Genomic DNA, 25,964 nt, shown 5'->3' with positions numbered 1-25,964 from the left:
CTCCACCTTACTGTTTGGAGGTCTATATACCACTCCCACTAATGTTTATTTCCCCTTAGAATTTCTCAATTCTACCCATACAGATTCCACATCATCAGAGCTAATATCCTTCATTACAATTGTATTAATCCCTTCTTTAACCAGTAATGCTACCCCACCTCCCTTTCCTTTTTGCCTATCTTTCCTGAATATCGAATACCCCTGGATGTTGAGTTCCCAGTCTTGGCCATCCTTGAGCCACGTTTCCGTAATCCCAACCAAATCATATTCATTTACCTCTATTTGCGCAGCCAATTCATCCACCTTATTACAAATGCTCCTCGCATTAAGACACAAAGCCTTCAGGCTTGTTTTTTTAACGTTCTTAGACCTATTAGAGACACGCAGAAACACGCGAGGCGCCGCCATTGCCACGAGGACTGCCGAGAGCGTTGTTGGCAGCAGCGCAGGAGAAGCGCACGAAACCTACAGGGCGCCGCCATTGCCATGAGGACCGCCGAGAGCGGCGTTGGCAGCAGCGGGGGAGGAAGGAGAGCACGGGAGACGCCATTTTAAGCCACACCCAAAATGCCGAAGAGTGGCAGTATCACCGCATTTGACAATGAAGTCGAAGATTGGACTACATATGTCGAACGAATAGAGGTATACTGCAAGGCAAATGAGGTGTCAGATGACAAGAAAGCGCCGGTATTGTTAAATTTAATGGGTGCAAAGACGTATGGCTTATTACGAAATCTAGTAACCCCAGCGAAGCCAGTGGAAAAGAGTTTTGGAGACATAGTGACGATACTACAGGAACATTTAAACCCCACACCACTGCTGATAGCAGAAAGATTCAAGTTTCACAAACGGAACCAGCATAAGGATGAAAGCAATGCTGAATATTTAACAGAACTGTGCAAACTATCGAAACACTGCCAGTTTGGAACGGGACTGGCAGATACCTTAAGGGACAAGTTTGTGTGTGGGCTTCAAAGTGAAGGAACCCAGAAACGGCTTTTATCTGAAAAGGACCTTACGCTGGAAAAGGCTTTCAGCATTGCGGTATCATATGAAGCAGCAGCATGGGGCGCTGCAGAGATACAACAGAGACCGCAAGAATATGGCACAAACGAAATGTCATACAGAACAGAGAAGTGCTATCACTGCGGCAGAACAACACACGACCACAATGATTGCTGGTTCAAAGACAAAGTGTGCAGACAGTGTGGAAAAGTAGGACACATAGCACGAGTCTGCAGGTCAGGAAAGAAAACCAGCAATAAGAAATCTCCAAAAGAAAAGTACAAGAAAGTACATAAGGTGACGGAGAATAGTTCAGACGAACAAAAGAGTGATACCGACCCCGAAAACAGAGAGCTGAGTTGTCTGAAACTACATAATGTGATCAAAACGGAGGATCACCGAACCATTTGGGTCACTCTCAAGATAGCAGGAGTCCAGGTAAAAATGGAATTGGACACAGGATCAGCCCTAACAGTCATAAACCGACGGGACTATGAGCGGCTATTCTCACACATACCCTTGAGAGACACAAAAATTATTTTGAAGACGTACATGGGGCAAAAAGTCTTCCCCAAAGGAAAAATAAGGGTGACCGTTATATATAACGGTAAGGCAACACCAAAACTAGACCTGTATGTATTGCAAGATGGAGGACCACCATTACTGGGACGTGAATGGATCCGGAAAATACAGCTGGATTGGCATTCCATTCAAGCACTGACTGTGGCTGCCAAAATGGATGACGACGTCACACCTGGGCGACTGTCAAAGATCCTAACCGACGCGCAAGAAGTGTTCCAGCAAGGACTCGGAACACTAAAAGGCATGACAGCAACAATTAAAATCGAAGAAAACGCAAGCCCCAAATTTTTTAAGGCCAGATCCGCCCAGCTGTCGAAGCAGAGCTGGAGAGTTTGGAACGTTCAGGAGTACTGTCCAAGGTAGACTGGAGCGAGTGGACTACACCCATCGTCCCTGTGATGAAAAAGTCATTGAGCAGCACGCCTGGGGAACCAAGGAAGGTTCGCATCTGTGGGGACTTTCAGGTAACAGTGAACCCAGTCCTTCACACTGTGCAATATCCACTTCCGCGGATTGAAGATATTTTCGCCTCACTATCTGGAGGGAAACACTTCACTAAGATTGATCTGGCCCAGGCGTATCTGCAAATGGAGGTAGAAGAAGCATCAAAAAAATACCTCACAATCAACACCCATAAAGGTCTCTACCAATACAACCGGCTGGTATTCAGTGTAGCATCAGCTCCGGCTATTTGGCAAAGGGCAATGGAACAAGTCCTGCAAGGGATCCCAGGGACCCAGTGTTATTTGGACGACATCCTGGTCACGGGCGAAAATGACAGTGATCACCTCGCCAACCTGGAGCAGGTGCTCACCAGATTGAAGGAATATGGGCTCCGAGCTAACCACCCCAAATGCGAGTTTTTAAAAAAACAGATCTCGTATTGTGGCCACGTTATCGATAAAGAGGGGTTACATAAGTCCCCAGAAAAGATTGAGGCAGTAGTCAAGGCTCCAGCACCGGAAAACGTGCCACAACTGAGGTTGTTCCTCGGGCTGGTAAACTACTACCATAAGTTCTTGCCAAATTTGTCTACAATACTACACCCACTGAACACCCTACTGCAAACTGGAGTGCCATGGAAGTGGAGTGACGAATGTAAACAAGCTTTCCAGAAGAGCAAAACACTAATCACATCGAAAGAGGTATTGGCCCATTTCAACCCAGCACTACCATTTCGGTTGGCGTGTGATGCGTCACCCTACGGCATTGGAGCGGTGCTGTCGCACAAATTCTCGGACGGCTCAGAGAGGCCAATAGCCTTTGCGTCACGATCACTAACCTCAGCCGAGCGTAGCTACGCCCAGATTGACAGGGAGGCCCTCAGCCTAGTGTGGGGAGTGAAAAAGTTCAATCACTATCTGCACGGGCAGAAATTCACCTTGCTGACTGACCACCAGCCTCTTGTCTCCATTTTTAATCTGAAGAAGGGCGTTCCGGTGATGACTGCGCAACGACTACAAAGATGGTCACTCTTTCTAGGGGCGCACCACTATGAGATTGAATATAAGGGCACGAAACAGCATGGAAATGCTGATGGGTTATCACGCCTGCCACTGCCTACTGCGGAGGAAGCACCAGCAGTGGATCCTGTCGAAATATTTCATTCGACTATAGTTGAATACCTACTGGTAACTAACGCTCATATAGAAAAGGAGACCCAAAATGACCCGACACTGTCTCGGGTATATGATTTGACGGTGAAGGGATAGCCAGCACATGGCGACTCACTGTTGCCAGCATTCTCGACAAGAAGAGAACAGCTGTCAGTGTGCCGGGGGACCTTGATGTGTGGATCCCGAGTGGTAATTCCACCCAAGTTAAGGGATAGAGTGTTCAATGAGCTTCATGAGGGTCATCTGGGAGGGGTAAAAATGAAAAGCCTTGCCAGAGCTTATGTGTGGTGGCCGGGAATCGATAAACAAATCGAGGACCTGACCAAGAGCTGCTCAGGATGCCTGAAAGTCCAAAATGCACCACCACAGGCCCCTCTACACCCATGGGAGTGGCCCTCATCTCCATGGCAACAGGTGCATATTGATTTTGCTGGTCCATTCATGGACTCAATGTTTTTAATAGCCGTGGATGCACACTCGAAATGGCCTGAAGTCATCAAAATGTCCTCCACCACCACGGAGAAAACTATTGCAGTCCTACGGACCATTTTTGCCAGGAACAGCTTGCCAGAACAGATTTGCTCCGATAACGGACCACAGTTTGTGTCCAAAGAGTTCCGGAGGTTTATGAAGAAGAATGGGGTAAGGCATTACACATCCGCCCCGTATCATCCAGCCACAAATGGATTGGCTGAGAGGTTCGTACAAACCTTTAAGAAGGCAATAAAGGCTATGTACAATGACAACATTCCGCTGCAGCACAAGGTGGACTGTTCGCCTACCGGAATGCGACACATGCAGTCACCAACCAGGCCCTGGCCATGATGTTCTTTAACCGAAGGTTAAGATCTCGCCTGGATTTGCTCAGACCAAACGTACGAAGAGATGTTGAGAGTAAGCAATTCCAGTACATCCATGAGAAGCCAACAAGGAGCTTCAATGTAGGGCAACCAGTCTTGGCCCGCGACTACCGAACAGAAAAATGGCAGCCAGGAACGATATGCACACGGCAGGGCCCACTAATGTACACAGTGGACGTTGGGGAGAACATCCTAGAGTCACAGGAACAATTCAACCCCATGCTTCGCCCATACATACCTGGTGATGAACCCGACGTACAGGTCGCACCTACCCCAGAAACAGTAGCATCGGAAGTTGATGACCCAACCGACGACAGGGTGCCAGAATCGCCTCCGCACCAAGAGCGAGACACTCGGGAAAGGCGCTATCCAGAAAGGATCAGAAAGCCTCCCCAAAGACTGAATATATAAAGGGACTATTTTCAGCTAACGTTGTATGTTAAAAGTGTTAATTGTAATTAGTTTGATATTTAATTGTTAAATGAGTGTTATGGTACTGTTAATCTAAAAGGGGAGGAATTGTAATGTATATACCTTTAAGGGGGGAACTACTTTTTACAGCTCATGTATACTGTAGTACTGGCAGTGACCACACCTGTATATAGCACTGAGTAGTAATCTGTACAGTTCAGTTCCAGAGTGAGCCATGTTGAGTAAACACCTGTTGTACCGTTCTCCTGCAGTCTTGTGTCTTACTACTGACAGACACAACAGTTCTGGATTCCCCCACCAGAGGAAATAGTTTCTCTCTGTCTATCCTATCACATCCTTGAATCATCTTAAACACTTCAATTAGATCCTCCCTTAATCTTCTATACTCAAGGGAATACAAGCCTAATCTATGCAACCTGTCCTCATAATTTAACCCATTTAGCCCTGGTATCATTCTGGTGAATCTGCGCTGCACCCACTCCAATGCCAGTATATCCTTCTTGAGGTGCGGTGCCCAGAACTGGATGTAGTACTCCAGATGGGGCCTATACCAGAGCTCTGTACATAACTTCCTCTTCTTTGTATTCCAGCCCCCTTGAAATAAAGGCTAACATTCCACTAGCCTTTTTAATTATTTTTTGTACCTGTCCACTAGCTTTTAAGTACTTGGAGCCCGAAATCTCTCTGTTCATCCACAGTTCCCAGCTTCTCGCCATTTAGAAAATTTCCCACATTAAACTCCATCCGCCACAGTTTTGCCCACTCACCTAATCTATCAGTGTCCCTTTGCAACTTTCTGCTTCCATCTACATTATTTACTGTGCCACCTAACTTAGTGTTGTCAACAAACTTGGATATACGCCTCTCTATTCCTTCATCCAAGTCATTTATAAATATAGTGAAAAGCTGAGATCCCAGTACAGATCCCTGGGGAACACCACTAGTCACATCCTGCCAATTTGAGTACATACCCATTATCCTTACTCTCTGACTCCTACCGCCTAACCAATTCCTTATCCAAGCCAATAGGTTGCCGTCAATTCCATGCGCTCTCATTTTAGTTAACAATCTCTTATGTGGAACTTTGTTGAATGTATTCTGGAAGTCCATATAAATAACATCCACAGACACTCCCATAGGAAAATAGGAACAGGAGTAGGCCATTTAGCCCCTCGAGCCTGTTCCGCCAATCAATGAGCTAGAATCATAGAATAGAATCATAGAATGGTTACAGCACAGAAGAAGGCCATTCAGCCCATTGAGCCCGTGCCGGCTCTCTGCAAGAGCACTGCAGCTAGTCCCGCTCCCCCGCCCTTTCCCCACAGCCCTACAAATTTCTTTCCTTCAGATACCTATCCAACTCCATTTTGAAAGCCGTTTTTGATGAACTGATATTCCCCAATAATAATTAAACAAACGTGAAACAGACAAATAAGCGACTGAATACTGACCCATGGCTGATCTGCGACCTAACTCCATATACCCGCCTTTGGCCCATATCCCTTAATATCTTTGGTTAACAAAAATCTATCAATCTCCGATTTAAAATTAACAATTAATCTAGCATCAATTGCTGTTTGCGGAAGAGAGTTCCAAACTTCTACCACCCTTTGTGTGTAGAATTGTTTCCTAATTTCACTCCTGAAAGGTCTGGCTCTAATTTTTAGACTACGGCCTCTTAGTCCTAGGCTCCTCAACCAGCGGATATAGTTTCTCTGTATCTACCCTATCTGTTCCCCTTAATATCTTGAAAACTTCGATCAAATCACCCCTTAACCTTCTAAATTCTAGGGAATACAACCCTAGTTTGTGTAATCTCTCCTCGTAATTTAACCCTTGGAGTCCGAGTATCATTCTGATAAACTTACACTGCACTCCCTCCAAGGCCAATATGTCCTTCCTAAGGATACCACGTTAAGTACTTCCTCAAAAAAATGTATCTAGGTTCATTAGATATGATTTACCTTTTACAAATCCATGCTGGCTCTCTCTGATCAGCTCATATTTGTCCAGGTGCTCTGTCACCCTGTCCCTAGTTTCCTAGTTTATCTCTCCTACCCTTTTTAAGTAATGGAGTGACACTGGCAGCTTTCCAATCCAAGGGGACAATTCCTGAATCGGTAGTGTTTTGGAAGATCAACAATTTCCTCACCTGCTTCTTTTAATACCATGGGGTGGAAACCAGCAGGTCCTGGGGATTTGTCTCTCTTTAATCTCATTAGTTTCGCCATCACCATTTTTTAAAACTTATTTTGAATCTAGTAAGTTCCTCCCTTGATTTATTTTTAGTTTTCCTTTTATCTCTGGTACTTAATCCACATCCTCTGCTGTGAATAAAGATACAAAGTAACTGTTTAGTAATAAAAAATAAAATACTGCAAATGCTGGAAATCTGAAATAAAAACAGAAAATGCTGGAAATACTCAGCAGGTCAGGCAGCATCTGTGAAGAGAGAAACAGAGTTAACGACCCAGAAATTTGGGTCCCAACACGTGAGTACGCACGGGGTACTCATGCGTCGGCCCAACGAAAGTGCCGGTTTCGTGCATGCACTGCGCGAAACCATCACTACCGTTCCCCTGAAAGAAGGGGTTCAGAGGTGGAACGCGTGCGCAGGAGAGGCAGCGCGTGCGCATCGAACTTACTTTTTTTTCCCAGGTTTTCCTGGGAGGGTAAGTCTCCAGCAGTTACACTTTTAAAAAGCAGGTGCAAGGCCTGTTTTTAACAAGGTAAGTGGTGAATTAATTAAAATTAAAACATTTTTTCCACAGGTTTATTATTTTTAAATACTTTAAAGAAAGGTAAGTTTATTTTTAGCCCTGTTAGAAAATGTAATTCATTTTTTCAAAAATTTAAATTATAGTTTGAAATAGTTATTTCATGTAATTTATAGTTATTTTAAAAACGTGATTTAAAAAAAAAATGTATTTGAAGTTTTAGTGATGTTTTGGGGCTTATAGTATTTATAGGTTTGACAGCTCTTCCTGTCAAACTTATGAATGAAGTATTCCCTGCTACCATTGGCTCTCCATGGCCCACGTGATCCCAGGGGACGCATCGAACTAACTGCGCCCCTGGGATACGCAAGCACTGCGCGCCGGCAGTTGGAGGAGGCCCAGGATCGGAATCCCACGTGGGCCCACAGCTCAACGGCCAGCGCGCTAGGTAAGTGCAGGTCGGAGGCTTGCACCCGCGGGAAGCCCCCGACCCGAATTTCTGGGCCAACGTTTCAGGTCGATGACCTTTCTGACGAAGGGTCATCGGCCTGAAACGTTGGGCCAGAAATTCGCGGCCAAAGGCGTGAGTGCGCTCGGGGTACTCACGCATCTGGCCGTTGGAAATGCCGGCGTTCAGCATGAACAGCGCATGCGGGGAACGCCGGCATTTCCAGACCTCGAGCGCGTGCGACTGCACAGGCAGCGCTTGCGCAGTGAACTTCGTAGATTTCATTCATGAAATCCGTGAGGGTAAGTCCTCAGAAGTTACACTTGAAAAAAGCAAGTGTAAAGTGGTTCATTGGCTGCGGAGGAAGAAACATTTTATCGTGGAGCTTCTGAAATGCAATATTTTTGTTTGGGAAAGGGAGGGAAGTTATTTTAAGAAATTTTAAGTAAGTTTTAAAGTTAAAATTTTTTTTTTTTTAAAAAGGGTTTTCAGAACGGTAGGTAGAAGGAGCAATTGTGGCTGTGTGAATGGAATGTGAGAATGAGTTATGTATGTATGTCCACATATATTCCTTTACGTATATGTATGTATGTTTTATATTCCTTTACTAATGTGTATGAATGTATGTTTTTAATTATGATTTTCCAATAAGTTACTTTCTCTGAAAGTCATAATTAAATAATACATTCATACACATAAGTAAAGGAATATATACATAACACGCAAAGGAATATATACAGACATACATACTTTCAGAAGCTCCACGATAAGAAATATCTTCCTCCGCAGCCTCTGGAGCAACTGTACCCATGCTTTCTTCATGTGTAAGTTGTAAGGACTTGACCTCACTGAAAGCAGTAATGAAAGCGGCGAATTATACTGCGCACGCGCTGCCTGTGCAGTCGCACGCGTTCTGCCTCTGAACCCCTTCGTTCAGAGGACAGGAAATGCCGGTTTTCCCCAAAAGCACTGTGCATGCTGAAAACCGGCATTTCATCCGGCCAGATGCGTAAGTACCCCGACCGTACTCGCGCAGTTGGAAGGGAATTACTGGGCCAACATTTTACATGTCAATAAAATGAAAAATTTAACAATTGCACGACTTGCCCCCTCGCATCTGCGACTGAGGGTCCAAGGAGGTGCATTGCGCAAGAGGTCATCATCGTACGTACCCTCACACTGTTCCCTTTGGGGAACTGTATGAAGTGGTGGAAGGATTTATGGCCGTGATTAACGCTCATTCCGTGACCGTAACCATCTTTGAACCAGCCATTAGGGTGGTTAGTCCTATGGCGGGAGGGTTTTACGGGCTCCCACAACCCATCTGAGGGGGGGGGGGGCCACCAACACCCACGGACGCAAGTATCCCGCTGGATGTCCACCCAGAATTTAAAGTTGGAGCTCCGACTCCACTTGCCGGGACTGTCTGGAGTGGGGTTCAAAACCCTACTCCTTCTGGCCCAGCGGCGGGGATGCTTACTGCTACGCAAAAGGCCCACTCCGCACAAAAGGTGACACCCATACGTTTCCTGCGCCTTTTCCCTCCCCGTGACTGGAGCCCTATGCTGCCATTTCACGTTGCTAATCGGATTGGGCCTTTGTCATAGCGGTAGGATCCCCGCCGCTGGGCCAGATCAGGGTAGGGTTTCGAACCCCGCTCCAGACAGTCCCGGCAAGTGGAGTCGGAGCTCCGGCTCTAAATTCTGGGTTGACATCCAGTGGGATATTTGCGTCCGTGGGTGTGGGTGGCCCCCCCTCCTTCTATAGCTTGTGGGAGCCCGTAAAACCCTCCCGCCATAGGACTAACCGCCCTAATGGCTGGTTCTAAGATGGTTACGGTCACGGAATGAGCGTTAATCACGGCCATAAATCATTCCACCACTTCATACAGTTCCCCAAAGGGAACAGTGTGAAGACACGTATGACGACGACATTGCTAAATAAATAAATGGAATTTAAAAAATTCTTTTAGGGCTTTTAAAAGTCTTTAAATTGCTTTAATTCTCTTTAAAACTACTTCAGATTACTCAAAATAATGTAAACTTTTTAAAAAGTTTATAAAAGTTGCCAAAATCTTCAAAAAACTTCCAAAAACCTATTTAAACTGCTGCTTTGCATGTAGAAATGCTTAGCAGCTTGACAGAAACATTGGGGGCATGTCCAGTGAAACTGAGACCTCAAGGGGCGTGTCTCACTTACACTGCACGCTCCTGGCTTCGCGCTGGCTGCACTCCTGGGCGGCGTGACGTCATACGCTGCCCGGGATTCTTCTTTTTCATTCACCAAGTCCAGGCGTCCCTGGAGCTGATCGTCAGTAGCGCGGGGTAAGTGTAAATACGGGGCTTGCACGCGCTGCAAGCCCCGTTCTGGAATTTCTGGGCCGTTAACTCTGTTTCTCTCTTCACAGATGCTGCCTGACCTGCTGAGTATCTCCAGCATTTTCTGTTTTTATTAGCTATTTAGTAAGCTTGTCAGTGCCCGATTTCCAATTACAATATCATCTCTGTTTATCATTAAGGAGCCCACTTTACTCTTAGCCAGCCTCATTCTCTTAATATATTTGTAAAAACCTTTAGTGCTGTCCTTGATATCCCTCGCAAGCTTTCTCTCGTATTCCCTTTTTGTAGCTCTTGCCACTTTCTTTGTAACCCTTTGTTCTTTTTATCTCTCCCAGTCTGTGGGATCCCTACTGTTCTTTGCCTTCGTTTAACCGGCACCTAAATATCCGGAACTCTCTAATAACCGACACAATTCTCACTCCGACAGCTACAGTATACAGTCGTTTATAAGTTTTGTTTTACTGTTAAGTAATTAAAGAGTTATGGATTACCCTCAACTGGCATTATTGTACTTAATCAAGCATCTTTCACCATCCATTTAACACAACATTCTGTAGGTGAGTACCCAATTATACTGCACATTTCTTGATTTTTTTATTTTTGTTTGTTAAAAATAGCCTCGGTCGATATACCTCTCTGTTATCCGGAATTTTTTTATCAACCGGCACCATCCCGGTCCTGTCGGTGCCGGATACCAAAGAGTTTCCTGTAACCCCTTTCTTTTAATTTTATACTATCTCTCACTTCCTCGGTTGACCAAGGATGTTTAATTACACACGTAGAGCTCTCGCCCTTTAGGGGTGTGTACAGGTCTTGTATTCCACCAAATACTTTTTTGAACACCTCCCATTGTTCATCCGGAGTTTTATCCATTAATAGCTCTGCCCAGTCAATTGGGGTCAATTCCTGCCTCATCCCTCCTAAGTCAGCCTTACCTAAATTTAAAGCCTGGCTCGTGACTCTCAAACCTAATACCGAATGGTCACTGTTAGTTAGGTGTTCCCTTACCATTAGATTATTGACTTATTCAGGCTCATTACTCACTACTAAATCTAAGATGGCCTGTTCTGCTGTTGGCTCAAGAACATATTGTTCCAGAAAACTGTCCCGAATACACTCAAGAAATTCGCTGCTTTTGGGACTCGAGTTGTTCTGCTTCCCCCAGTCTCTCTGGAATTAGTCTCCAATTATAACTACACAGTTTTTGCAACAAGCTTCTCTGATCTCTGCGTTTATATATCCCACTACTTTAGCACTGCTATCTGGAGGTCTATAAGCAACTCCCACCAAAGTTTTGCCATCCTTGTCTATTCCTCAATTATACCCATAGCGTTTCTACTGCCTGTTCACCCTAACTGATATCCCTTCTTTCTAGTGCTGTAATAGTGTTCCTTGTCAATATTGCTATTCCTCCCCCTTTTCCAATTACCCTGCCCTTTCTAAAGACCTTATAACCTGGAATATTTATCACCCGGTCATGCCCAGCTTGTAGCCGGGTCTCAGTGATGGCCACTACGTCCTACCCTTTAAGCTGACTTTGCGCTTCTAATTCACTTGTTTTATTTCTTATGCTACGTGCAGTAGTGTACAGAACGTTTAATTGGACAATAGACCCTGTTCTTCCCTTTTGCCCTGATGTTGTTTTTAACACACATTTTAACGTATCACACCCTTTGGTTTTTTTATCACTTCTGCGATCAAATGGGCTGAAGGGCCTCCCTCATTGGAACTGATTTAATGAATAATTTTTTTGTTCAGTCCGGTGCCTGAAACAGATGGGAACCCATCACTATGCTTCTGTTTCCAAACCAGGGGGCTTTGCAAAGAAAGGCACCCACTGCGATCTTTTAGCACTGTGAAGAGAAGTTTCAAATGCTGCATCCTTTATAGACCATCCTGTAATTGAATTAACTTTCTCATTGAATATTTCTATTTCATAGCAAGCAGTTTTCCTTTGATTTCTCTCCCCTTTCTCTCCTTAAGATCCTGGCACTTACTGGGTTCAGGTCCATGGAGACTGCAGTGTCTCCCAAAAGCGGCCATTTCTCATGTATGAGCCAAGGCAGTGAGTGTTGGCAGATTAACCAATTGAGCCATTGGGGTAACGTTTGCGACTTTAAAACAACTCAGTATGTACGAGCCTTTAAAGGCACTCCTCTAATATAAATGCAGCATGAAGTTCCTCTGATGGCTCAATGGTCAAAGCACTGCCTGGTTATAGTAAAGAAAAAGAACTTGCATTTTTATATAGTGCTGTTCAGGAGCTCAGGACCGCCCCCCCCCAAAGCACTTCACAGCCATAACATACCATTGAAGTGTAATCACTGTGGTACTGCAAGGAAACGAAGTACTAAACCATACAAGAAAGATCCCAGGTTTGATTTTCAATCTCTGCTGAGTTAGCTAATCTGAGCTGGAGATCGGTTAACTAGTTGGCCTCAGAGGCCCTGGGCCAAGCGACGAGAGGATTAAGAACCAGTCAGGGTTCCTGCTCTTGATTGCTATACGACTATCTCCTGCTAGAAGTGTGCTGGTGAGGTCAGGAGCAGGCACAGATGTAATGCCCTCCATGGATGATTAGCCTGCGGATACTCGTTGCAGCATACTCGATGGATGGCCACTTGGATGAGGTACCGAAGATGCTGTCCCTGCCCATGGAACCACACCCAGTATGGGACAGTGACAAAACAAAAGACGAATCAGCAGATTTAAAATTTGACCTTCTGTTGCATCTTGCTTTAACAGATATTGATGAATGTGATCAGACGGCTTTCGAAGAGCCATCCTGCGACCATCACTGTCACAACTACCAGGGAGGGTACTACTGCTCCTGTAAGCTGGGGTACTTCCTAGATTCAGATAACAGAATCTGCAGAGGTAAGAAAGTCAAAAATGTTATTGTGTGGCTCATAGCTGAACCACTGTGCAATGGTATTGTGTGGCTCATAGCTGAACCTCTGTCCAATGGTATTGTGTGGTTCACAGCTGAACCACTGTCCAATGGTATTTTGTGGTTCACAGCTGAACCACTGTGCAATGGTATTGTGTGGCTCACAGCTGAACCTCTGTCCAATGGTATTGTGTGGCTCACAGCTGAACCACTGTCCAATGGTATTGTGTGGCTCACAGCTGAACCACTGTCCAATGGTATTGTGTGGCTCACAGCTGAACCACTGTCCAATGGTATTGTGTGGCTCACAGCTGAACCACTGTCCAATGGTATTGTGTGACTCACAGCTGAACCTCTGTCCAATGGTATTGTGTGGCTCACAGCTGAACCACTGTCCAATGGTATTGTGTGACTCACAGCTGAACCTCTGTCCAATGGTATTGTGTGACTCACAGCTGAACCACTGTCCAATGGTATTGTGTGGCTCACAGCTGAACCTCTGTCCAATGGTATTGTGTGGCTCACAGCTGAACCTCTGTCCAATGGTATTGTGTGGCTCACAGCTGAACCTCTGTCCAATGGTATTGTGTGGCTCACAGCTGAACCTCTGTCCAATGGTATTGTGTGGCTCATAGCTGAACCTCTGTCCAATGGTATTGTGTGGCTCACAGCTGAACCACTGTCCAATGGTATTGTGTGGCTCACAGCTGAACCTCTGTCCAATGGTATTGTGTGGCTCACAGCTGAACCTCTGTCCAATGGTATTGTGTGGCTCACAGCTGAACCACTGTCCAATGGTATTGTGTGGCTCACAGCTGAACCTCTGTCCAATGGTATTGTGTGGCTCACTGCTGAACCACTGTCCAATGGTATTGTGTGGCTCACAGCTGAACCTCTGTCCAATGGTATTGTGTGGCTCACAGCTGAACCACTGTCCAATGGTATTGTGTGGCTCACAGCTGAACCTCTGTCCAATGGTATTGTGTGGCTCACAGCTGAACCACTGTCCAATGGTATTGTGTGGCTCACAGCTGAACCTCTGTCCAATGGTATTATGCAGCTCAGGGATGAACTTCCATCCAATGTTACTAAAACAAAAGCAAAATAATGCAGATGCTGGAAATCTGAAATGAAAACAAAAAATGCTGGATTCTGCTGAAAGGTCTTTGACCTGAAACATTAACTCTGTTTCTGTCTCCACAGATGCTGCTTGAACTGCTGAGCAATGTTCCCTCTAATTTTTTTTTGGGTGCGCGGTCCCTTTAAATTTAGCGGCCACGCACGTGCGGTATCTTTTCCAGCAGCAGCAGCTGGTGAGCGGCCTGCGCGGGACCTCGCGATTGGTACGCGACCACGCGGCGGCGCACCTTAGGGGGACCATTGCTGCTTGAGTGTTTCCAGCATTTTCTGTGGTTATCCCTTGTCCAATGCTGTTGTGCGGCTCAGAGATGAGCCGCCATCCACTGTTACCGACTTTTGTCAAAGGTCACTCTCCAGAACACCGCCCCACACAGTGAGCTTTTGATTCCAATCATGCCACTGACAAGTGGCGAGCAGGCACTTCCTAACAGGAAGAAGGAGAAAAAGAACAACTGCAGAGTCGATAGTTCTATTTTAATATGGGCCTTTCACTTGTTCTGTGGAAGCTGGGATAACGCTGCCTCCCAGTGGCATTCCCTTGCCTTCTCTCAACAGAGAAGCAAGAACAGGAGATGCTACCAAGAGTGGAGCTAAAGGGGAGGTGAGCTACAAGTGTGCTCCAGGCTCTATTATGAGTAACTCTTTGTCAATTATTTTATTTTATTGTGGAATATCCCAATTAGTCAAATGATTAGTAAAACAAAATTAATCTATTTGAAGAAAAGTATTCCAAGACTATTCATTTTTTTGTGTGTTTTCTTCCCTCCCTGTATATTTATCACATAACTGTTTTTTTTAAATTCGTTCCTGGGATGTGGGCGTCACTGGCAAGGCCAGCATTTATTGCCCATTCCTAATTGCCCTTGAGAAGGTGGTGGTGAGCCGCCTTCTTGAACCGCTGCAGTCCGTGTGGTGAAGGTACTCCCACAGTGCTGTGAGTGAGTTCCAGGATTTTGACCCAGCGACGATGAAGGATCGGCGATATATTTCTGAGTCAGGATGGTGTGTGACTTGGAGGGGAACTTGGAGGTGGTGGTGTTCCCATGCGCCTGCTGCCCTTGTCCTTCTAGGCTGTAGAGGTCGCGGGTTTGGGAGGTGCTACTTCATTTGGTTCATAAGAACATAAGAAATAGGAGCAGGAGTAGGCCAATCGGCCCCTCGAGCCTGCTCCGCCATTCAATAAGATCATGGCTGATCTGATCCTAACCGCCAATCTACTATCACAGAACCATCTCCTGAATCTAACAGAATTAGACACACGAAATAGGAGCAGGATCAGGCTACACGGCCCCTGGGCCCGCTCCGCTACCCACAGGGCCATGTCCGATCCGGACCTAGACTCATGTCCAAATTCCTGCCCGCTCCCCGTAACCCTTAATTCCCTTTACTTCTAGGAAACTGTCTATTTCTGTTTTAAATTTATGTAATGATGTAGCTTCTACAGCTTTTTGGGGCAGCATATTCCATGGACCTACCACCCTCTGAGTGAAGTAGTTCCTCCTCATCTCAGTTTTGAAAGAGCAGCCCCTTATTCTAAGACTATGCCCCCTAGCTCTAGTTTCACCCATCATCGGGAACATCCTCCCTGCATCCACACGCCACCTTACATTGACTAATTTTCGAGCTTGGTTTTATCTGTTGCTGAGTTCTGTTGCCTGATGTTTGTTCCCACAGTCTCCTTGTTCTATTGATTACATCAATATACTAAGGGGGAGAAAGAGATGCTGCCTGACCTGCTGAGTATCTCCAGCATTTTCTGTTTTTATTTCAGATTTCCAGCATCTGCAGTATTTTCTTTTTGTCTAACATTATCCATGTCGTGAACTGCCCCTCATATTTCATACAGATCACACCTTTTACATTTTTAATCGAATTCAGGAAGGTGTGTGTGCTTTCTTAGGTCATGGTAGAATACTGGTTATATAATACACACAGAGACATACATTGGGAAGGTTACATATTTTCATAGAGCTAGGTATTGAGGGTTGACAGGGTTGAGGACATTCTCAGTAGACTGAGATCAGGGGCTCACTGAGCACTGGGTGTGATATGGGTAATGTGCAGTCTCTGAAAGAAAGAACTTGCATTTATATAGCGCCATTTACATCCTCAGCAGCGGATTGTTTTTGAAATGCAGTCACTGTTATATAGGCAAATGCACGGCAAAAGTATGCACTGTGGAGGATTTCACAAACAGCAATTGAATGAATGATTAGATCATCTGTTTTTGGTGGTGTTGGTTGAGGGAGAAATGCTGGCCAGGACACGGGGAGAACTCCCGTTCCTCAAATAATTCCACGGGATATTTTACGGCAGTGTCAGCAGGCAGACGGGGCCTCGGTTTAACATCCCACTCCAAAGTATTTATGGGTATATTGGGAAGCTGGGGCTCCAGGGTCATCCGATGATCCTCGCCCCTCTCTGACTGTGTAAAGTCAGGCGTGACGTGGGCCAATAGAATGGACGCCATCGCCTCCTGGTGTTTCGGCAGCTCCAGGCACAGCAATGCTTCACCCATGGTTGATAAATATCCCATTGTTACCTTGTCTACATGTTTGGTACGAGGGATGTCAGGCTGTGCCACATCTGGGGGGGTGCGCCGTCTCACTACTAGAAGTGAGAACCAAGTATGGCTTCTAGCTGCAGGGGCTCCTTGCCCTTTTGACATCTCACTGAGTAGGCATGTAGCTCATTCAGGGTTGAATAATTCGCACCAATTGACTTGTGCTCTGTTCAGAGTTACTGACATTTCATGTATTAATTTGTTTTGGACAACATTGAGATTTGGGTGATCTTTAATTTTTGTGTTTGCCACTTGTCAGTCGCCACCGTTTTGCCTCTCCTCAGACAATCCATATTACATGTTTCTGGGGGAGAATCATTTGTATCACAAAAAATAACATCCAGTGATTCTATAACCTTATTCAAATGTGATGTGTTAGAAAAAAAATAGAATTATATTTCATCTAAGGTGAAACTTGGACTGACAACCAATTACATAAAAATAAAACATCACATATGGAAAACTTTTTGATATGGGAGGGTCAATAATATTCACTCAGCTTTTGGGGAGAGTTGTGAGGCCTCAATATACAACATCTTCATTCATCTGACTCTTTGCAACTTTAATCACTGGAATTGCTCAGTTAGAAAGTTTCAGCAAAATTGAGGTTCATTAGGGCCAAAGGGTAAACCCTCCAGTGGCTCGACTCATACCTGACACAGAGGAAGATGGTCATGGTTGTCAGAGGTCAATCATTGCAGCCTCAGGAGATTGCTGCCAGAGTTCCTCGGCTTATGTCCTCGGGCAATGTCCCCGGCCTATTCATCTTCAACTATGTCATCAATGACCTTTCATCTTTCACAAGTGGGGCTGTTCACGGATGATTCTATAGTGTTCAGCTCCATTCACAACTCCTACAGTAATGATGAAGCCAATGACAACCTACAGCAGGACCTGCACAATATCCAGGCTTGGGCTGACGAGTGACACATAACATTCGTAGCAGGCAACGACCATCTCCAAAAATAAAAGGCCCAACCACCTCACTCTGACTTTCAACAGCGCCACCATCACAAAGTCTCCACTATCAACATCCTTGGGGTTACAATTGACCAGAATCCTAACTGGACCATATAAAAACCGTGGCTTCAAGATCAGGGCAGAGGCTGGGTATTTCACAACAAATGGTTCACCTCCTGACCCCTTCGTACCTCTTCACCATCTACTAGGTTCAAGTCAGGTGTGCGATGGAATACTTACCACTCACCTAGGTGGGCACAGGCTCAACAACACTCATGAATCTTCACGCCATCCAGGACAAAGCAATCCACTTGACTGGCATCCCTGCCACTGAATGCAATAATATCGACCCCCTACACCATTGGTGCACTGTGACTATAGTACGTACTATCTACAGGATGCACTGTAGCAACTCTCCAAGTGTACCTCCCAGCCCTGTGACATCTATCGCTAAGAAGGACAAACACAGCAATGTCTTGGGAACACCATTATCTCCAAGTTCCCCGCCAAGTCACAAATCATCCTGACTTGGGCATTATTTTATTTTTATTCATTCCTGGGATCTGGGCATTGCCGGCAAGGCCAGCATTTATTGCCCATCCCTAATTTCCCTTGAGAAGGTGGTGGTGAGCCACCTTCTTGAACCGCTGCAGTCCGTGTGGTGAAGGTACTCCCACAGTGCTGTTAGGTAGGGAGTTCCAGGATTTTGACCCAGCGACGATGAAGGATCGGCGATATACTTCCAAGTCAGGATGTTGTGTGACTTGGAGGGGAACTTGGAGATGGTGGTGTTCCCATGTGCCTGCTGCCCTTGTCCTTCTAGGTGGTAGAGGTTGCAGATTTGGGAGGTGCTGTTGAAGAAGCCTTGGCAAGTTGCTGCGGTGCATCTTGTAGATGGTACACACTGCAACCACAGTACGCCGGTGGTGGAGGGAGCGAATGTTTAAGGTGGTGGATGTGGTGCCAATTAAGTGGGCTGCTTTGTCCTGGATGGTGTCGAGCTTCTTGTTGTAGTTGCACACCTCCAGGCAAGTGGAGAGTATTCCATCACACTCCTGATTTGTGCCTTGTAGATGGTGGAAAGGCTTTGGAGAGTCAGGAGGTGAGAAACTTGCCACAGAATATTCAGCCTCTGACCAGCTCTTGTAGCCACAGTATTTATGTAGCTGGTCCAGTTAAGTTTCTGGTCAATGGTGACCCCCAGGATGTTGATGGTGGGGGTTTCTGCGATGGTAATGCCTTTGGCCAGAATTTTCTGGGGGGTCAGCAGGTGGGATCGGTGGCGGGTCGGGTAGGAAATTATTTTTTTTCACAGAGGGTCGGGACCCCGCTGCGAACCTGCCGCCATGCACCTTTCCCAATGTCGGGTCTGTCAGTGCTGAGCAGACCCGACACACAGCGGCAGGGGACCCAATTAAGCTCATTATGACCTTGTTTAGACATCATTAAGAATACATTTTAGCTTACCTTTTGACTTTAAGTGCTCGCCCATGGGGACCTCACTGCTCGGGGATCATGTCTTTAAGCTGAGGCGGGAGATGAATGACCATTGAATCAGCTGATTAGTTGACAGCTTGAAATGTGCTATAAAAGCTCCCACCTCACAGCTGTTCACTTTCCAAGTGCAGAAGCTGTTGCTTATGGCATTTGGAACACAGATTGAGCTTTATGCAGTTAGCAAGTTTTTGGACCAAACTCTCTATTCAGTGTCACCTCATTGGAACAACCTCTCTCACCAATGACAGATTGCTTCTGTCATCTAAACTTCAATTGCCATCTATTTCATCAACGTGGGTGCCCTTTATACTCTCTCACCTTGGTCCTCAGAATCCCACCAAGATCAGCCCCAAAACCAGCAGCACCAGCAACAACACCAACTTTCTCCGCAATCACCTGATGCTGCACAGGACACTGAGTATCAGCACCCGACCACATTGCTGCCTGGGAGGCCAGGAATGGCCTCACCATGGCCAGATTTGCTTCACTTAACACTGTACACCCTGGCTGCCATATGATACGCCAGATTGGCACCACACCAACACCATAAAGCATCCCAACAATGTCCAAGCCATTCCTTTCACACTCATCACCATTGCAGGGGGGTCTCACCATTCACTGCAACTCACTAAGCCACTTCCAAAGGTGCACACAAATCTGTCCAAGAATGCAAAGGGGGAGAAATTGGCCTCCTTTGCACCTCCCGTTAGCACCTCCGGGGGGCATTACCGGCTTTGCGACCGGGCGTGGCGATAGTACCAACACCCGCGATATTGACGTATAGGTTTGTGGCGGTGATAACTGACGTAAGAAAACTACTAGGCACTTGGTCTAAGCGTTAAACAAAGCTTTTATCGACTGTTTTTCAACATGGAGATCTAGTTGTGTCCTTCACTAGTTCCTGTTAAAGAATGTCCTGAGCAAGCTGGGCCCATGCCCGAGTATTTATACTCTCCCTGGACAGCACCACCAGCAGGCCACCCAGTATTATTTCATAAGTCATTTCCACATGAATGACAAGATTCATGTCAGTAACCACTAGCACCACGATCTCCTGCACCCGGAGATCGTGACGTCATCTGGCTGCGCAGCGCCCCGGTAGCACTCCGGATCCGAACTTCGGTTCCGCCCCCTGCAGCATCGCCGGGCAACAGCACCGACAGCTGCAGGAGGCGTTGTTCGGGAGGCCGGGTGCTTGTGGAGCAGTATTTAAAGGTAAGGCCGCTTGTGTCAATGAAAATTTGTTTTAACCATTAGGTTGTTTTTTCAACTTTTTCCTGTGCCACGATTGATCAGCCGTGCGCTCTGTTAGAGTGCTCGGGGCTGATCGTCGCGGATCCCAGCTGCCGTCGGCGTCGAGGATATCGATTTAATGCCGCGATGGTCATTCCCTTTAAGGGAGGGATGGAGCCTCCGTACCCGGCAGAGCTGCCCTCGACATTGGGCAGCGCTGCACCGTTACTGTCCCTCTGGCCGCACTTTAGTGCTCCAAGGGAAGTGGTAGCGCTTGAGTTAGCACTCCACATCCTTCCTGGAGTGCTAAACCCGAAGTTCGCGTCGGATTCACTGGCGTAGCGCCTGGTGCTACTTTTTCATTACCGCTAAAGAATGGGGCGATACTCAATTTCTCCCCCACAGTGTTGAAAATAAAGGTTTCAATGTCTGACACCACATTAACAGAAACTTTACATGAACATTGGATAGAACACTCAAATGGGTACACTTGTGTGTTGTTAGTTGATGTGATTGCACTAGGATGAGGGTGAGTGTGAGGGGTGGCTCGTGAGATGGGGAACTGATAATGTAGATAGAGAGGGATGGGTGGAGGTTCAAGGTAAGTTGTTGTGAGTAAGGATAGAGTCATAGTCATAGAGTTATACAGCACAGAAAGAGGCCCTTCGGCCCATCGTGTCCACGCCGGCCATCAAGCCCTGTCTATTCTAATCCCATTTTCCAGCACTTGGTCCGTAGCCTTGTATGTTATGACATTTCAAGTGCTCATCTAAATGCTTCTTGAATGTTGTGAGGGTTCCTGCCTCTACCACCCTTTCAGGCAGTGAGTTCCAGATTCCACCCACCCTCTGGGTGAACAAGTTTTTCCTCAAATCCCCTCTAAACCTCCTGCCCCTTATCTTGAAACTATGCCCCCTGGTTATTGACCCCTCTACTAAGGGGAAAAGTTCCTTTCTACCTACCCTATCTATGCCCCTCATAATTTTGTACACCTCAATCAGGTCCCCCCTCAGCCTTCTCTGCTCTAAGGAAAACAACCCCAGCCTGTCCAGTCTCTCTTCATAGCTGAAACGCTCCAACCCAGGTAACATCCTGGTGAATCTCCTCTGCACCCTCTCCAATGCAATCACATCCTTCCTATAGTGTGGCGACCAGAACTGCACACAGTCTTCCAGCTGTGGCCTAACTAGCGTTTTGTACAGCTCCATCATAACCTCTCTGCTCTTATATGCTATGCCTCGGCTAATGAAGGCAAGTATCCCATATACCTTTTTAACCACCTTATCTACCTGTCCTGCTGCCTTCAGGGATCTATGTACATGCACACCAAGGTCCCTCTGATTCTCTGTCCTTTCTAGCAGGAGCAGGGTAGGGAAGGCAGAATGATGGGGGATGTGATGAGAGGCACAGCAGGATGAGATTGAGTGTGGCTTTGTACTAACATTTCACGATCCACTGAGATCATTGAAACATTTGTGGCACTACACCCTGGTCCTCCTGACCACATCCCTGCTTGTGCCCTCCTCTGCAATGTGCAACCAGGCTGTGTTGATCTCCTGGGGAGGTCTCTTCCGCTCATGGGAAGGGAAGAGGACCTCCCTGCGTACTGTGACTCCCTCCATAAATATATGGAGGGAGTCTTGGGAAAGCCTGGGTGTAGCCCTGTGCCTTTGTGCAGTGCTTGTCAGCGTTTGCAGCACCTCGATGCTGTAGAACACTGACAGCACAAATGTCAAAATAAATTTGGACATGGTCCCTTTAATGAAACCAGCTGATGAAGCGTCATCAAATGACGTCATCAGGCCCGCTTCCTCTAATTGACCGGGAAATGCACTGGGCGGGCTTAGCAAGCCCAATCAAGGGAAATTAATTTCACAGAGCGGGATGGAGCCCGCAGCAGGTTCACGACCCACCACCAACGTCGCCCGCCACGGACCCGCCGAGCTGAGCAAAATCCTGGCCATCGAATGTCAAGGGGCAGTGGTTAGACTCTCGCTTGTTGGAGATAGTCTGGCACTTGTGTGGCCTGAATGTTACTTGCCATTTATCAGCCCAAGCCTGAATGTCGTTCGGGTCTTGCTGCATGCGGGCACGGACTGCTTCATTATCTGAAGAGTTGCGAGTGGAACTGAACACTGTGCAATCATCAGTGAACATCCCCACTTCTGACCTTATGATGGAGAAAGGGTCATTGATGAAGCAGCTGAAGATGGTTGGGCCTAGGACACTGCCCTGAGGAACTGCTGCAGTGATGTCCTGGGGCTGAGATGATTGACCTCCAACAACCACAACCATCTTCCTTTATGCTAGGTATGACTCCAGCCAGTGAAGAGTTTTCGCCCCCGATTCCCATTGACTTCAATTTTACATGGATGCCACACTCGGTCAAATACTGCCTTTATATCAAGGGCAGTCACTCTCACCTCACCTTATACTGCTGTACTTTAATCATTACTGGATCAAAATCCTGGAATTCCCTACCTGGTGCCATTGTGGGGGCACCATCAGTGCAAGGACTGCAGCAATACCTTCTCAGGGCAACTAGGAATGGCAATAAATGTGACATAGAAACATAGAAGATAGGAGCAGGAGTAGGCCATTCGGCCCCTCGAGCCTGCTCCACCATTCAATGAGATCATGGCTGATCATCCAAATTCAGTACCCTGTCTCTGCTTTCTCCCCATATCCCTTGAGCCCTTTAGCCTTAAGAAATATATCCAACTCCTTCTTGAATACATTTAATGAACTGGCCTCCACTGCCCTCTGTGGTAGAGAATTCCACAGGTTCACCACTCTCTGGGTGAAGAAATTCCTCCTCATTTCAGTCCTAAATGGCTTACCCCTTATCCTTAGACTATGACCCCTGGTTCTGGACTCCCCGTCCACCGGGAACATCCTTCCTGCATCTAGTCTGTCCAGGCCTGACAGAATTTTATAGGTTTCGATGAGATCCCCTCTCAATCTTCTAAACTCCAGTGAGTATAAGCCCAATCGACACAATCTCTCCTCATATGTCATTCCTGCCATCCCAGGTATCAGCCTGGTGAATCTTCGCTGCACTCCTTCCATGGCAAGAACGTCATTCCTCAGATAAGGTGACCTTGACATTGTTCCATGAACATATATAAAAACCATAAAGAGCGGTTAAGAAATTATCAGGCGGGTATGGAACGCTTTTCTACACTGGGAAGCCAATATCACCATCAAGCACTCCCAGTCCCAAGGCAGCTACAGCACAGGCTACATACAGATTGCAGTTGCCTTTACTCTACCTCCATGGTGTGCTATAACCCCTAGCCTCAGAATAATACAGTACTAGAGTCAAACTTTCCTTCTCCAATATTAACTATTCTTGTGGCCTTTGAAAGTAAGCATGGCCAATTTAATACCAAATTAATGGCTGATTTTGTGTTTGTGAATTTGCACCCATTAGCTACTGGATTGAGAATACTCATATGTAGGACCATTCCAGTTGTCAGGAAGTGAAAAGTTTCATCACATCAGACTAAACTGGATTTGAATCCAGAACCCAGAAGTGTGCTAACCCACTTTGCCATCCCATTCCCTGACGTAACATTTAGTTGGCTTTTTAATGACAAAAAGCAGGAATAATTATCATTTTTAAATGTTCCTTTCTCCAATCAATGCCTCTTCACTCATCCACTCCATTTCTTTGGGAACCTAACATGGCCACCAACAGGGTCTCATTAAACAGGTAATAAGGGAATAACTCACTGAAAAAAAATCAACTTCAAATTAAAAGAAAGTAAAAACATACATTGTTCGTTTTAATTCAGAATTAACGAGAATGAGGAACTGAAAGAAATTAGTATTAGTAAAAAAATAGTACTGGAGAAATTAATGGGACTGAAAGCCAATTAATCCCCTGGACCTGATGGCCTACATCCTAGGGTTTTTGTAAGAGGTGGCCATAGAGATAGTAGATGCTTTGGTTGTCATTTTCCAAAATTCCCTAGATTCTAGAACAGTTCCCGTGGATTGGAAGGTAGCAAATGTAACCCCACTATTTAAGAAAGGAGGGAGAGCGAAAATGGGGAACTACAGACCAGTTAGCCTGACATCAGTGGAAAGGAAAATGCTAGAATCTATTATTAAGGACGTGGTAACAGGGCACTTAGAAAATAATAATAGGTTGGGCAGAGTCAACATGGATTTATGAAAGGTAAATCGTATTTGACAAATCTGTTAGAGATTTTTGAGGTTGTAATTAACAGAATAGATAAGGGGGAACCAGTGGATGTGGTGTATTTGGATTTTCAGAAGGCATTCGATAAGGTGCCACACAAGAGGTTATTAAACAAAATTAGGGCTCATGGGATTGGGGGCAATATACTAGCATGGATTGAGGATTGGTTAACAGGCAGAAAACAGAGATTAGGAATAAACGGGTCATTTTCAGCTTGGCAGGCTGTAACTAGTGGGGTACCGCAAGGACCAGTGCTTGGGCCTCAGCTATTCACAATCTATATCAATTATTTGGATGAGGGGACCAAATGCAATATATCCAAGTTTGCTGATGATACTTCTTCTTCTTAGGCAGTCTAGCACAAAGCTAGGTGGGAATGTAAGTTGTGAGGGGGATGCAAAGAGGCTTCAAGGGGATATAGACAGGCTAAGTGAATGGGCAAGAACATGGCAAATGGAATATAATGTGGAGAAATGTGAAGTTATCCACTTTGGTAGGAAAAATAGAAAAGCAGAGTATTTTTTAAATGGTGAGAGATTGGGAAATGTTGGTGTTCAGAGGCACTTGGGTGTCCTTGTACACGAATCACTGAAAGTTAACATTCAGGTACAGCAAGTAATTAGGAAAGCAAATGGTATGTTGGCCTTTATTACAAGAGGATTTGAGTATAAGAGTAAAGATGTCTTACTGCAATTATATAGGGCCCTGGTGAGACCACACCTGGAGTATTGTGATTAATAATCACTATCCAAAAAAGAGCCACCAAATTTTGGAATCACCTACAAATGAGCAACCCCCAATGCTATCACTACGACGCCCTGAAATGCCAAGAGCTGACCATAAAGAAGAATACCCTCAGTCAACTAGTCCTGGGACTCAATAAAGTAACTAATAACAATACTAACAATAACCAGCCCCAGGACAGTGACAGGGTAACACAAAGAATTCGACCCAACACAATCGTCGCTAAGCAAAAGGAAAAATATCTGTCATATTGGGCAGAAACAACAAAAACCCAAAGCAAACTCAATTGCTACTTGGCCCTAAACAGACAATACAACATAGCTGATTACCTGACCATGGTAAAGGATAACAAACTGAGAAGAACCTTGACAAGGTACAGACTTAGCGAACATAGCCTAGCGATCGAAAAAGGCAGACACAGGCAGACCAGGCTGCCAAGAGAAGACAGGATATGCTCTCACTGCAGTCAGGGAGTAGTTGAGACAGAGATGCACTTCCTCACAGCCTGTGGAAAATATCAGGGCATCAGAGAGAATTTCTATCAAAAATTCTCACAAATATGCCCTGAATTCAGAAATCTGACTGACAACCAAAAACTCCCATTCCTACTGGGGGAGGAGAGAAGCTGTGTAACACTGGCGGCACACTATGTTACAGCTTGCCATGAACAGAGGGACAACCAGTAAACTAAGACAAGAGTATATATAAACAAGGCGAAAATATATTTATAA

General features: G+C 45.8%; 1 protein-coding gene across 1 annotated transcript in view; it reads left to right on the top strand.

The window, feature by feature from the left end:
- masp2 (MBL associated serine protease 2) overlaps nucleotides 1–25,964 on the top strand; it is a 69,750-nt gene that overhangs the window by 13,938 nt on the left and 29,848 nt on the right. The window contains exon 4 of the mRNA XM_085966848.1: nucleotides 12,745–12,876. Coding sequence (XP_085822974.1) covers nucleotides 12,745–12,876 — 132 coding nt within the window. The remainder of the gene's footprint in view (nucleotides 1–12,744; nucleotides 12,877–25,964) is intronic.

The sequence above is a fragment of the Somniosus microcephalus genome, chromosome 25, assembly GCF_052327205.1.
Source record: "Somniosus microcephalus isolate GS21.2 chromosome 25, FLI_Smic_1.0, whole genome shotgun sequence".
Classification (NCBI taxonomy): Eukaryota; Metazoa; Chordata; class Chondrichthyes; order Squaliformes; family Somniosidae; genus Somniosus; species Somniosus microcephalus.
Note: the sequence above shows the minus strand (reverse complement) of the source record. Positions and strands in the feature narration are given on the sequence as shown.